General features: G+C 37.2%; 1 protein-coding gene across 13 annotated transcripts in view; it reads right to left on the bottom strand.

The window, feature by feature from the left end:
- The window catches only part of SOX6 (SRY-box transcription factor 6), a 375,778-nt gene that overhangs the window by 58,445 nt on the left and 301,471 nt on the right, over positions 1-15,862 (bottom strand). For all 13 annotated transcript variants that reach the window (XM_055814310.1, XM_055814313.1, XM_055814314.1 and 10 more), the window contains 3 exons: positions 10,065-10,214; positions 6,054-6,234; positions 2,988-3,181 (listed from right to left, as the gene is read on the bottom strand). In XM_055814310.1, coding sequence (XP_055670285.1) covers positions 2,988-3,181; positions 6,054-6,234; positions 10,065-10,214 — 525 coding nt within the window. The remainder of the gene's footprint in view (positions 1-2,987; positions 3,182-6,053; positions 6,235-10,064; positions 10,215-15,862) is intronic.

The following is a 15,862-nucleotide window of genomic DNA, read 5'->3' as shown; positions in this document are numbered from 1 at the left end:
TTAAATGACATATTTTCAAAAAGGCCTAAGCCCAGGCTTTGAAGCTACGTACATAATTTTGTAAGCGCAATCATTTGCACAACAAACTATTACCAGCTATCTGAACTTGAAGACCAGTGACTGACCAGAACTCAATAGCTTTTTTAAACCAGCTGCAGGCAATTAATTTGTCATCTTTTTCTAGTGCCAGCTTCTAGTTAGTCATTTATAGAAGTCTAATTACCAGAAGCCAATTTCTGAAAATTTGGTCCTGAAAACATAAAAATTGTAAAAATTGAAAGGCAGAGGGTAAAGGGGAAAAAAAAGAGTACTCTAGAATTCTGTTTCTGCAAAGGATGCTTCTGGTTTAATGTATTTTATACTTAAAAATATAAATAGAATATAAAATATAAATACATTCCTTTAGTATTCATAACTGACTTAATTCTTTTATTTTCTTTAGGACAGACAGTGGGGACAGATCATAATTTAAAATTACTGATTTCTATCCCATTCTTTTGCAAACCCTGCCTTTTCTTGCATCTACAGAGCAAGGGTAATAGAGGTAAAACCGGAGTACATATTGCAACTTTCTCCTGCCTTAATGGTTCACTCTGTAGTACATGCTACAATAAATAAACCAGCAGGATTATATAAGGGCATTGAGAGACTTAACAACAGATTTCCATGCTGCTGTTTTATTCTTAGGTTTTAAAAGTTGCAAGTGCCATCGTGAAAAGTCTCACCATAAAATGTGGCATTTAAGAATTATGTTGTTTGTATTTCTTAAAGAGTTCCAATTGACTTTGCTGTATTTGCAAGTAAAAAAAAATAAATTTCTCCTCTGACTGCCTGATGTATAACCTCAATCTGGAAGCTGTACATTAATCTGTGTATTGCTAGCAACAAGAACAAAAAAGAACTTTCAGACTATTCACTGAAATATTTACCGACTCTGCTTTAAAAGGTGAAAGACAAAATGGAAACTTGTATACTGAATACAACACATAAACATGGTACTGAAAATACTCAGGGAGTAGACCTGATAAGTAAGTGGATGTCATTTTTATACTTACTTTTCAAAGTCAAATCAAATGTTAAGAATTCTTTTAATAGCCCTTAAAGTGTATTAGATATTTTTAAATGTCAAGCCACTGCAACTCATAAAAAATATTTTAAAATAAGGATAATTTTATAAACTCTTAATACTGATCATGTGTGACATTTATTTTATTTTTATAACTTGGGGTTTAGTACCCTCCCTCTTAGTTAAAGACAAACACTGACTTTACAGTTAGTGTTCTCTGAATGCGGCCTGCTTGGTCAGTTACTAGTTTTTTGTATTATTTCATAGTATCAATCTTTATTAAGTGAGTTTTTCAATGCTGACATTTAAACTAACACTAGCAGAAATAAATATTTATTAGCCTCTGATCTGACTTGTAAAAGCATTGTTAATCCTGTGTGGCAACAGTTTAGCAAATCTTTTTAATAGGCACTGAGCCTTTCTCTGGTTTTGAGTCCTGCAAAGAACCTATCAAGCAAAAATATGAAATGTAGATTAAAAGGTATGTATCAATCTTTGATGGGTCTGTTTACAACATTTCTTTTCCTTTCCGTGCCTTGCTACAATCCACTTACTCACTGAATATTCCCTTGTGGGTTGAGAAAAGATCATAGTATCATCAAATTCACAGTTTAAGATATAGTTAATATTCTGCTGATTCTTTTATTCAACCTGGACTAAAAATTCTTGTTAGTCTTTGGAGTATAATAAAATCCTTCCTCCCTCCCCCAAGACACAGAGAACCTACCCACTAATATACAGATATATGACAGTATTTTTATTAATGAATTATAGGCATTGAAAACTACCTGGTTTTCATGTTTTTTATTTTTTCCAGCAAATAGTCTGAAACACCAGTTGCTTTATAGCTAATGAATGTCAGTTTTCTTTTCATTTATTACTAAATTGCATCATAACTGTTCCTATTTGCCAGTGCCATAGTGATTACTGGGATAATATTTTTTCCTTTCTAGTTAAATGGAATAAGTATTGTGGTATGTAACTGATTTTGTGTCAGTGGTGAAAAATAACTTGTGTGCTGTATTTTTTGCAGCATAAGCCACCTCTAGGGAAGCTAACAGAGAAGCATTCTTCATCAAAAGGAATGCCTTATAGCTTGGCCAATTACCTGATCAGTGTTCACTGGCTCTGTTATACACACAGGGACCTGCTCCTGGAGCAGATGTGGTAGATCTTGGAAAGGCCACAGAGCAGGACAACACAGATACAAAGAAACTTCCAAGACACTTCTTTGTCCTCTGAGCAGTCCTTGAAGTGTGTGTGATAGAAACTGTTCCTCACCTTTTGGATGTGATCTCAGCTTGCGGTTTTGTAAACTGGATGATGTCCTACTCAGTCCAATACTGATCATGTTTTCTCATTGCTTTCTTTCATTCACCATTTTACGGTAGTGACCCATTTCATTTTAGCATATGGAAACTACGGCCAAGATTCAAGAAAGAAATTTGATCTCTAATTTCCTGTTGAAACTAAAAGCCCAAATCACAGTTTTGAGCATAAATTGTTGCATCTGAGCCTCAGATTCAAGCATGCTCAGGTACATTCCATAGCATTGTAATACTCAGCCATGCTAGTACATAACTGGCCTTTTTGCCGTATTTATCAATCCAATCATTCTCAAAAGTACAATTGAAAATCTAGTGACCACAAACAACGGTAGCTTCAATCAATTAATTTTCCATGTTGTTATATGCATGCTTACAGCTTCACCACATGAGTGCACAGGATTATTTTTTTTTTTGAATGCTGTCATGTAAACCCAGAGAAGTTTGTAGCACAGTACTGTGAAGTGACAAGGTGTATTTAATGTGAAATCAGAGATGGCTAAAAGCTCCAAAAAGAAATTTTATATAAAAATAAGAAGCTATTTGCAGGGAAAAGAAGAATGAGTGACAGACTGTGTGGCAACGGGAGACATTACCTTTTCATTCCTGCAGTTGTTTAGACCCATGTTATTCATGGAGGGCAATTTTCCATCAACACCATGTGGCTGCTGCTGCTGCTGCTGCTGCTCTCTTTGGATCTGCTCTCTCATTTTTCGAGCCTCCTGAATGGCTTTCATTACTGTGTCCTGGTCCCCAAATAGGGCAGGTGCATTAAGACTGGAAAGGATATCTGTAAACAGAGAACTTACTTTATTTAGGTAATTATCCAAATTAGAATCCAGCGTAAGCACTCGGTTCTCATACTGTAAGAGCTGCACCCAACTAACATCTGCAAAAGCAGAGGGAATGGCAGTTGTTGTCTGTTTGAAGGCTGAATTAATATACAGAAGTGATTGATAAGCCTCTGCACGTCTTTTGCTGCTACAAATACAACCACCAAAGTCTTAGCATCGCCTGATACAGATGTATCTGAACATACACATGGACTCAAAGTTCAAAGTTAAATATGTGTTTCAGACAACAGTATTCTGAAGTTCTTAAGTTTCATTCTTAAGTGAGAGCCTTTGAGGTATTAACATTAATTAATAAAATGAAAAAAAGAAGGAGACAGAAATCTTGTTTACTTGTCCATGAAAGTCTGTCAATTTTTAGAATTTCTTTACCAAGAGAACTATCACTCCAGATTAGCTTGCAATTTTGGAAAGATCACCCACAGTTACTTTTGGGGGACAGAGCTTGTTATCACCTTAACATAAGTATACAGCTCTAAATCAGCAGAGAAAAAATGCTTTTCTTTCTGCCACTCTGGACAGAAAGAGAAACTTTTCAACATGCATCAAACTCACACAAAATATTCCTGTTACATCTTAAAATGCATGCTAGAGGTAAAGATGAGTGCCCCAGATACAGTTTCTGATTTGAGACCAAAAGACATCAATTATCTGGTGACTGGTTGTTTTGTGTTGCTGTGATGAAGCTTAAACTTCATGCACCTGTTCCTATGTGGAAGTATCTATACCACACATGGTTAGATTAATGTATATACATTCTAGCAAGGAAACATTGAGCAATGAATATTTGTGCATGACCTGTGCATCTGCCTGACAAGCAAATTACTTTTATAAAAAAGCCAGATTTGTTAGATTTGTGTACCTACTAACAGTCCACTGTAAAAAAAAAACCCTACAAACCAACCAAAGAAACAGAAAGATAAAAAACAAACAGGGTAAGACTTGGAATTATTCAAAGACGATCTTCATATTCCTTTGACTTCACTGAAGTTCAGCTGAGTAAAATATAGCAAATTCAGCCTCGAAGGACCCTGAATTCTTTTAAAATAAAAAAGCTTGAGATTAAAGATTTCTCATGCTTTATCTTGGAAACCAAACAGTTTATTTAATACTGTGGTCTAGTTAAGAAGAGATGCAAAATGTGATGTTTGAGATGGAACTGTGATGTCTTCTGTCTGAATGAAGCACCCCTCTCCAAAATAAAAGTAACATATTACATAACAACGAGTGTTCTTGCTGGGCAAAATTCCCAGTGCTCTGAACTGATTCAGCAACTAAGTTCCATTCTGCAGCCTATGTTGGGAACTATATTTGCATGACTTTTAGCGAGACTTAGATTCCCAATCACCCGAATTTATTGTAAAAATGGAGCAAAAGCTCCTGTGTTGCTTGCTGATTTTTGACATTTCCCTGACTTCTTTTACACTTAAGGATTGAGAGGACAACGTTTTATGACTGCATGAAAAATATTCACACCTTAGGTGTATCTTCTCTAGCCATTTCTCTGGAATAGTCTGTGACATCAAACTGGTATGTCACTTCTAAATGTTAGATAGTGCAGTGATATCTGGAAATAAATTGACATTGTAGAATATCTAGCTAGCTGCAGAAAGTACCTTTCAGAGATCATGATGTTCCCAAGTGTTTTGGGAATGGAACAAATCATAATTTTTATATATTTAATGTATGTATTTAACATATCTGTTCATTATTCACAAGTGTTTCTATATATTTTACAAGTACACTTGAGGTACAGATTGTGAATAAGTGGTCTGTAGTAAGTATTTAGTCACTGTTAAAATTTACTATTTGAACTTTAGGGCTGATCATCTACATTTTGCAGCTCTTGATTCTGTTTCTTGACTGGTTAAGGTAGTCTTCATACATAGTTTTCAGATCAATTTTGTTTCACTACTTATTAAGCTTTATTTCTTAATTAAAGAATCTTGAACACAGGTCAAAAATTCCCTATTTGGAACCATATAAATTAACAATTCTTGACAGATGGGTGAACAAATAATGAAAACATGAACAAATAATAAAATAAACTGGCTAGACTGAAGCCTTTCTGTCTTTGTTAAAAAAAAAAAAAAAAGAAAAGAATATATTCAGCATGTGGTCTTTGTAAGATGAACTTAATACCAAGCATGCAGAGGATTAGATTTCTTTTAGAATGCTGTTCTGGGTAAAACTAATGGTATATTTGGGCTAAGTAGTTGAAAACCTCATTTGAAGTTACCTTCTTGCCTGGCTTGTGGTTTACTGTAAACCATGGACATACTGAGTGTTCCTGGACCATGGTTCAAGAAAGTGCATGAAAACTTGTGCATTGCAGGTACACTAATCACATGAGTCATTATGTGTGTATTTCTAGTATCTAGTCAGGCTCCATGTGTGCGCAAAGATTTTTTGTTTGTTTGTTTAATCCAGAGGTCAAAATTCAAAAGTTAACTTTGCATATATACACCCAATTGGTGACTTTGAGGAAAATGCTCATACAAACCCATTTTACACATTTTATATATGCATCTCTGTTTACTTACTCTGTATATATTTCTATGTATGTATATTTCTTACATTATATATTTATTTGCTGAATTTCTTGCAGATGCATATCATTGCTGCATCATTTTGGTTACCCTTGTAAAACCTTGGCAAGGTTTTACAAATCTTTCCTGCAATTTTGTTTCCCCATTTTAAACAGAAATGTAGGCCCAAATATCTACTGAATTCAGAAGTAAGTGTGCTGAAGCTCAGATTTCATGTAGAAAACTTGCCAGTTTTCCCATTTCCCCGGGACAGGTTAGTTACCTAAAGAGGATCCTCTTCCCAGAGATCCACCAATCGGGCTGGGGATGCCACTCTTGTTTGTCACTGTCACTGGACTGCTTTTACTAGCTGGGAAGAGGTTCTGTGTTGGAGACGTTGGGGATTTGACAGGTTCAGCTGTTTTGGGTCGGGCTGAAAGATTCAGTGGCTGGGCTGCTTCATCCTACGAGAGTTTAATGTAAATAATTATTAGGAAAAGACAAATGAACACATCATTTTGCAAGCAGCAGTTACTTTACACCTCGAAGACAATACCACATTCCCCAGCAATAATAACAAAAGAAGCTAATTATCTGCCTCCTTTAAGATTCAACGAAAGGAAACCTCATTAATTTCTCTGTGTTATGCTTCTATTTACATTAACTATGTGGCTGGATCGTTCTTTTTGCCAAATTAAAATTTGAATTAGCTCACATTACAGCTTAATTTCCTAATGTGTTTTCGGAGATCTATATTAACCTAGGGCATTTACAAAGAATTATTTAAAATTTCCAGCAGCTCAGTAATGCTTTTGCATTGGTTCTATTTGAAAAGTTCCTGGCACTATAAAAATAAGTTATGTAGCTTATTTTTAAATGTATTAGAAACTAAGGAATCACAAGTACTTCTATGAAAGAATCATTTGAAAACCCTGACAGTTCTTTGGCCCACATTTAATGCTGCTGCTAACTTATGCAATCCATGCATCTTATTTTGAGTGCATCTTTTGTTTAGTAAAACAATCTATGCTGTTTCCCCATAACAGGAGATAAGAATTTCACTGAATTAAAATTCCTTCAATTACTATGGTAATGAATGCATACTATATAAATTTCAAAATATATTTTATTTTCTACTATTTCATTTTGTATATTTTACAGTATTTTATTATTCAAATGTGTCATGTATTTTTGACAGATTTATGTAAAATCAATTTTTTTTACACATAAATGGTATTCTGCTTCTTGTTTGATTCTTCTGTATTATTTCTGTATCCTGTAGTTATTTCTGCTGCACTCAACCTTTAATGTATCTGTATGTTTATTTGTATACAGAGAAGGAATGTTTTTTAAGGGTATGTAAATCTCATATCAGCACTTTTATATATTTTGATACTTCTCATAGGCAATTATGAAAGAAATTTTCTCTGACATATATCTCTTTTTTCAATGCTATAGGAGAATAAGTCCATCTAAGAAATATCTTAACTTTTAGAATAAGACTCATCCAAGCAATTAATCTCTTTGATCAGGATATCAACAACGTAACCCTCTTCCCATTCTTTGAGCTTGTTCCATTTGATTAATATGTTAAGCAAGACAGAGCATTTGGAAAATTGTGAAACTGATTTTCTGTAATTAAAGAGCCCAGTAAGACATACTTAAAATATGCCCAAAGCAGAATTAGGCTAGAATATCGTCCATATTTTAAAACACTGCACTGATCACTTCAAAGCTTAGCAATACATGTCAGAAGACAATAATACGCTACATTATCTCATCTTTTCTGTTCTCCTTACTGTCAAGCAGTGATTTAGCAACATACATTTGATCATACAAAATGCATTAAACAGGAAAATGTAACAAACAGGTATTTATAATGCCATCATACCTCCGGTTTTAAACTATTTCCTTAAAAGTGCATGACATTTTTGTTCTTCTTGACCTTGCAGTGTGCACAAATGTCCACACCTGGTCAGAGTCCAAGTGAAAGCAGAAACCCAAAGGTATAAGGGGCATAGTCCATTCTTATGCTTTGTGCCCATGTTTATATGCAAGCTGTTTCCTTACACGGATATAAAGTGGCTTCAATAAATTTCTTTAAGAGTTCAGAGTCCCTTTCAGACTATGAAGTTTGCCAGACTAGGTACTGTGAGCGTGTACACATAATGTATCTATACTACTATGTGCAATTTCCAAATAATTTTCTGCCTAGTACTGATACAATCGTGAAAAAAAACTAAACACTGCCAGAACCTGTTTGTTTGCACTTCATAGACAGCATTCTCATTTCAGCGAGGCAATCGAAAAGCTGGAAAACATTCTGGTAACTGACTTAAAAAGCCCCTATCATTACTTTTGAAAGATCAGACTCCTGTAAAAGAATTCCATTAGTTCTATAAATAATGCATGTAGTTAATACAAACAACTGTTTAAAAAAAGAGAAAATATAGAGGATTTGTTAAGCAACATATGACCACCAAAACTGTCATGTCTCATAAAGATAAAAATTTGCGTATAGGTACTGTTTTTATACTAATAATTAATTTCTTCATTAGCCATTGGTATTTGTCCACACAAAGCAGTGTTTATCTTTAATATTTTCAATGCAATAGCGTGCTTAATAAAAACAACAATAAAAAGGCTTCTCTTTTATTAACATATATTTCAGTCCATTCAAGTTAAATTATGTAGGGAAACCCCCAAGAATTTGCATGTGGTCAACTCTGTAATAGGACTCAGCTGGCCACAAAGCTGGAATGGTATTGGCCTTGGTTCAAGGAGATATGTGCTTGAATTTAACCAGGGAAAATTTTACTCATATAGTAAAGGTTTGGTTTGGTGTAGATCCATTTGGCTCACTCATGAAATTACTTTTTCACATTAAAGTAGTCAGTAGTATATTCTCAATACCATAAATCATTGGTGTTAGGTATCACTAGACTATGGCAACTTGCTGAAACAGTTGGGCTTTGCTTTTGGTGGCTTCTGTATTGACCATAACAAACTCTGCATATGTGGTAAATTTCACTGACTGCTTTCAAGCCTGGCATTGGATTACAAGAGGTAAAATATTGGACTAATACACATCCACAGTTAAGTAAAGTGAACGCCTTGCTAAATAAATGTTAGATCTGGCCATAATGGAATAGTTTTTATTTATTAGTACTCTCAGCGTAGCAAAAAAGTGTCATAGAAATTTATCAGCCCAGGCAGAAATATCTACTCACCCACACTTTACCATGATGATTGATGATAATGAAAAAAAAGAATGATATTTTACTCTCATGTCAAAAAATAATAATAAAAAAGAAACCCTCACCGCATGCGAGTAATATCTTCCCAGGCTGATTCAAGGCTAAGGACTGTGTCCCTGTAAGGTGTTAGCAGCTAGCAAAAAAGTGCGTTTTCTCTCTCTCTCCACAGTCACTCTGTGCCTTCTTTAGATCTAGTTTAATAGTTCTGCTTTTATAGTGCTATCATTCAACTTGGTAAAACATCTAAACGTTGGTGTTTTTTAACAGTCTGAATTAAGTTGCTTCTGAGCATATTTGGTCTTATGAAATTCAGAACAACTGTAGGAGAACACAGCAATAAAAGCCAGCCAGTTCCACCCAAAGGTATGAGCTGCACCACAGATTTCACGGGGTGCACGATGTTCATTTCAAGCTGCTGGCAAATGCCATGTTGTAGCTGCCTCGTTCCAAGCAAGTGAGAATAAGCAGGCACAAGCATTCAGCAATGGCGCAAAACCAACAAGGAGCAGCTCGGTTGTCAGCAGCTGTGTGAAATCAGCAAAAGTCAAATCAATCTGCAGTGACACAATATTTCCCTCGAGTCCTGACTTACATCTTATTTTTATGTGAGGTTTTTCCAAAATTGTTGAATAAGTACAACTAGAGATTTGTAAAATAATTAGAAAATCTACAGACTCTCTCTCACCCTAACAATGAAAGCTCGCACCACATTTTAAGATACTAAAAAATTCAATAGGAAACAATGGACACCGTTTATGCACATGACTAGCTTAAAAAATAACCTTGAAAATATCACATTTTACTGATGAATCTGTTGTGCTGCCTGTGGTAGCAAGAGGGATGCCTAGCATTTTTGGAAGCAAGAAGTAAATGCTCTCTTCTCTTCTGTATGCTGATAATAGAGTACTAAACCTGAAAATTTCATTTTAATATTGAAGAACTTTCACATGGTTCAACTTCCAATTGTAAAACAATTAAATAGACCATGTAATCTCACTGCCCTTTTCAGATACCACTTTTTCTTTACTGAAAAATACCTTAACTTGAGTTACCGGGCTGGTCCCTCTCTTCTCATTTTTCATTCCAGTGGGTGAGAGTGCCCCCGTTGTATTTGGTGGCTGTGGAGTAGATGGCATTTTGGCTCCAGGAGAAACTTGCATGCTTGCCAGCTGAGCTGCATACAGTTGCTGGAAGACAAGAAGATATATAATATATTCTTGCAAAATTCCTAAGAAACGAAGCTGTAAATGTACATACTTTTTATTGCTCTGCTATTTCTTCCCTTAAAAGAAGCAGATATTTTTTTTTTCAGCACTTTCTTGTCTGTGTTTTTTCCCTTCTTGTTAGGGGCTTTTCCCTTCTTGTAAAAGAAAAAAAAAATGACTGGAAAACTCCACGCCCCAGTATCTTTTTTCTTAATTTGACTTTTAGCTGTTTTGTTGGGTTTTTTTCCTTCTTGCTAATGATGGTCATGGTAATGAGCAAAAGGTTATTCTGTGCCCTAATACTAAAAACAAAATTGGCAAAGTTATAAGGCTGTTTATGAAAAGGAGGTATAAACCCCTGTCAGAAACGAAAAAATACTTCAGGTCTTTCTGTTCTTACCCAGAAATTATCCACCAACTCCAGAACCTCTGCTGGCAGCTGACATAGGAATGGTTTGCTACCAAAAGGCAATGTTGCATCTTCTCTATACAGCAATGGAAGTTAAAATAGATGACAGGGCATGTCTCCATCTTGCTGTATGGTGATTGTTGTAACTTCTATAAATGCTAATAAGGAAAGTAGGCCTTAAAATTTCCTGTATGTAGTGATGAAAATCCAAAAACACCCTCATGGAACTTTTTAAAAATTTTAACTGAAACATAATAAAACATTTGTGTATTAAAATAAGCTATTCCTACCAATATAAAATATTTACTGAAAAAACCCAAATAGGTTTAATTTCCTTCCAGTGACCAAATTTAAACCCTCACCTTGAATTAGCATCAGCCATAATTCTTCTACCATAAACAGGGAAGATCCTAATCCCTCTTCTACATATAGATCTATATAAACTTTGCCTTATTAGTCAGAAAAAAGCCAGGTGGTTTGTATGTAATTTCCAACATTACTATCATTCAGATGGACAAATAAAAAAAATTACAGTAATCAAAAGCAGACCTTTCAGCACATGTAATTAAATGAAAGCTTAATAAAGAATAATTTGCAAGAGCCAGATGTGCTTATGTCATAATTGTTGCTTTCTTTGGAACAATTTCTCTAATATAACAAGCCTCCACAGAAATGAAAGTTACACAATACTATAAGCTCAGTGACTCAGTGGCTAGACAAACGTGTGAAGGAGGGGCAGAGTCAGAACTCTGGGTGACAAATGAAAACTTTTTTGATTCTTTGTTTGTTTCCTGCCACCCTTTTCAGCACCACACAGGGGCTACAAAAGGATCACAAATTAATATTTGGCAATCAACAGTGTTTAAATATTTTGGCTAAGGTATTATTTTTTTCTGCACTAGAAAACTAGAACAATTGAAAATAGAAAAAAGTCCCAGCTTTTGGTGATGTCCTGGATACTGAAAATGAAGCATTGTATACAGTAGTAAGTGGGAAGGGGGTTTCCCTACTACTGGGATCTTATCCCTTTTAGCATATTCTTCAGTTCGAGCTATGCTTGCTTAATAGGATGTTCTGCTTATATGAGAGTAAGAAGCACATTTCACAAAGTTCTGAAAGCCTGCACATTCTCGGCTCAGAAATAGTCACCATACTATGAACAAGATGATACAATAAACTTGATTACAATTTAGAGACAGAACCCAAAGTTTATAATGGCTTTCTCAGTGTTCTGTACTTTCTCTATTAAAATAAGGTTTTTTGTTGGTTTGGGGGGGGTGTTGGGTGTTTTTTGTTTTGTTTTTTTTTGTTTTTTTTTTTTAACATTAGGAACCAACTTAACATCTACTTCAGATATCTGGGGGAGATGACTTAGATTTTACTAAAAGTAGACTAAAACTTTAGTACATAATATAGTGTGTATTGCATTTTCAAGAGCAGGAAATGAATTCTATGTAAAAACAAATGCAGGTTTATCAAGTAAAGTTCAAAAGAATTTTCTTCTCCCTTCTCAGGTAAGCCATCAGGGCAAAGAAGTTGGGGTATGAGTCATTCTTTCTACAATATTCAGTCTTTCTTAAAGGATAAAAGTTGACACTGATGGCAAGCAGCACAGTGTGATGGGTTAACCCAGGCTGCTGCCAGCCCCTCTCTGCCACCCCCTCAACAGGATTGGGGAGAAAATAACATGGAAAAGCTCACAGGTTGAGATAAAGACAGGGAGATCACTTACCAGTTACCGACATGGGCAAAACAGACTTGGTTTGGGGAAAATTAATTTAATTTATTGTCAATTACAATAGAGCTGGATGGTAAGAGACAGATGAAGACTAAAATCCCCTATCCCTGCCATTTTACCAGGCTTGGCTTCACTCCATTCCTGTCACCTCTGTCTTCTCCCACTCCAGCCTGGCTGCTGGCAGCGCTGTCCCTCATGTTTTGTACCTCGCTTTTCACTGCTGGTGCAGCCTTGTGCCCTTTCCAGAGTGCGTATTCCTGGGGTGCCACCAGCCTGGCTGGTGGCTTTGCTTGCCCTGTGGTAGGGCCACTGAGGGACCAGCTGGGGCTGCCCGGGGCCAGCACAGGGCAACCCCGGGCCTCTCCTCATGGCTGCTGCCTCTCCTCATGACCACCACCTCTCCCCACAGTGGCTGCCTCTCCTCACAGCAGCCACCTCTCCTCACGGCTGTCACCTCTCCTCACAGCCACTGCCTCTCCCCACGACCACCACCTCTCCTCACAGCAGCCACCTCTCCTCACGGCTGTCACCTCTCCTCACAGCCACTGCCTCTCCTCACAGTGGCCACTTCTCCTCACGACCACCCTCTCCTCACAGACATGGCCTCTCCTCACAGCCACCGCCTCTTCTCATGACCACCCTCTCCTCACAGCCACGGACTAGCCTCACAGCCACCACCTCTCCTCACAGCCACCACCTCACAGACACAGCCTCTTCTCACAGCCACCACCTCTCCTCATGACCACTGCCCCTCCCCATGACCACCACCTCTCCTCACAGCCACCACCTCTCCTCACAGAAGCACCCCCACAGCCTGCCGGCTGGACACACATGGCTAATGGGATTTGTAGCCCAGTTAGCCATTACAAGGAAGCAAAAGTGCATTTATCATGTCCAGAAGCTGCAGCCATGGTGTAGCTGTGTCATGAGCAGATATCTCAAGACCACCAAGAAGAGAGGGACATATGCCAGCAGCCTGAGAAGGGCTGGTGGGTGACCTGGCACCTCAGCCCCAGTAGGACAGGCAACCGGAACGTCCACAGCACTTTCAAGCGTCACAGAGAGAGCAGCAAAAACCAAGCGGGCCGTTACAGTGACTGCCTAGAAAACCATTTGATTTTGGAAATACAAACATTAAAAGCAGAATAAAATTAGAATTATACACCACTCCCCTTCCAGTGTGTGGAGGGTGGTATTAGCAAGTAGTGTGAGGATGAAATGTTTCTAAAGGGTCACAGATAATGAAAGAAATCTTGTCATTAATATATGTGTATATATAATTCACCACTGGGTTACTCCAAGGTCATAGTACTGGCTTTAGGGTAGCATTTCTATAAATTCTTTTACTCCATAAAAGCAAATGTAAAAATACGAAACACTAATTAGCTTTCTGGTTTGCTTACAACAAAGCTGCTCCACAAACAAGTGCAAATCTTGCAAGAATTCGCACTAGCGCTAGCGACAGTGCTGTGTGGATTGGAAGGCTGTACAACTTCTAAACACCAGTTTGCATAGGGAGCTAGCCAGTCGGGAAAGATATGTGCACACTGCCGTTGCAGGGATGAAATGGGTATTTTTGCAATTACCACTGTTGTGGCTTGAAACAGCAATTTAGGACCTCACATTGAGATGGTCAGGTTGTGAGGCTTTTATTTGCAATATTAAGGAGGGGAGGAGGGGGGAAACCCAAACATTGCATTGTTAACTTTTAATGCTCAAAAGCAAAAGTTTCAATGCAATCTTTTCTGTTGAAATTCTAACCTACTGACTATTGAATAGTGACTAAAAACATTAACCTAGCACATAAAGAGCACTTCATAACCCTCATGCCAGCCACTGACTCAGAAGGCTCTTCATTACAAATTAGATATTCAAAACCATCAAGTATTCATGATTGTTTTAAGGAGCCTTAAAAATATATACCCTGTTCTTTAGTTTTTTTAAAAGGTCACTAAATTAGATTCTTACAATTCAGTTCCCAGCATCTAAAGATAAGTAGTGCTGCTTTTGAATTACTGAGTGCTCCTGAAATTGAAAACAATTTTGAAAACCAGCTCACTTAAGGGACGTGAGTAAGGATGTAGTTTTACAGTTTGCAGAGCCAGTTTTCTTCTAATGTCGTGATCTGACACAAGAGTGGGATTCTGCAATGCTGCAAGTCTCAAGGCACTGGCAAGTCTCACATTTAGGCACCTGTGAACTTCCAGGCTTATGGACTTAAGCAGTTGTTACTGAAATCTTATTCCACCTGTAATCAACTAAAAACCTGAGGGGAATTTATGGAAGCTGGAGGTCACTATGAGTCTGAATGATGTTCATCTACCTAACAAAAATGGCAGATGAGTGGGAAAGCGCTGTACTCAGCATGTGCACAGCAATGCACAAGTGCATACTGATTTTTTTGCCTGGAAACAGCAGAAATCATACTAAGCCTTTGCTATAGCTTAGAGCTACCATCCAAGAAGAACTGAATAACTAACAAAAATAATAATCCAGGGGTGGTGGTATTTTCTGCTTCAGAAATTGCCTATGGCATTTGATGAATTATTTCCATTTTCACCCTTTTTATATAAAGTATCATCCACGATTTAAAATTTGTCAAAAACCCTATAAACTAATAATAGAGCACCTTGACTGATCCAAATGTTAAAACTTTTCTTAATGCCATCCAAGTTTCACGATGCCTTTGCAAGATATTTTCACAGTACAGAAGCATAACTGCCTTTGCTGCCATTGTTCATTAATGCCACGCCAGAGGACAAAGGCCTTTGTCTTATGCATCCCTTTCAGAGGTTTCAACACTTTTTCTATAGTTTTCCAATAACTTTCAATAATCAAAACTCTTTCACTAGCTCAGGTCCCTTGCCCGTATGACTTCTTGCTTCCATGTAGGCCTGTGACATTCCTAGACGCATGCTCCCGCCACATGACATGGAGCACAGCGAATAAGCACAGCGCAAAGCTTTCCAGGCACCAGCTGCTTCCTTTTTTTACAGCAGAAATGCTGACACTTGCCTCTTAGGCTGTATCTAAAGGAATTAATAAAGGTGAAGAATTTTGAGGATCAAATTTTACAGATGTAACACATGATGAGGAAAATAGAACAGGCCTTAAATCAACACAGGTCAGGGAGATCTGCACTGACAACAACTTGTTAACTTTGTGATAGGCTGGTTTACCACCTAACAGAACTATGATAATCGTAACATTCTTATCAGTGGCTTGTCGATGACGGGACTTATGAAAAAAGTTTGTTTAGAGAAGATATTTCAATAAAGAGAAAGTGATCAGCTGCTGCACAGGAGAGAGGAAGTTCAGATGTATGGGTCCAGGGAGGAAATGAGAGAGCAGTTGCACTTGTATATATGAGAAGATAAAGGCAAGGTCTGAAGACATTTCAACTGGCTGTGCTGGTGAGGAAGAATTTGGTCACAGCAGTGGCGATACAATTCAGACATTATTTTTGCAGCACAATTCTGAAGA

Source organism: Falco peregrinus, chromosome 9 (assembly GCF_023634155.1).
Source record: "Falco peregrinus isolate bFalPer1 chromosome 9, bFalPer1.pri, whole genome shotgun sequence".
NCBI classification, from domain to species: Eukaryota; Metazoa; Chordata; class Aves; order Falconiformes; family Falconidae; genus Falco; species Falco peregrinus.
Note: the sequence above shows the minus strand (reverse complement) of the source record. Positions and strands in the feature narration are given on the sequence as shown.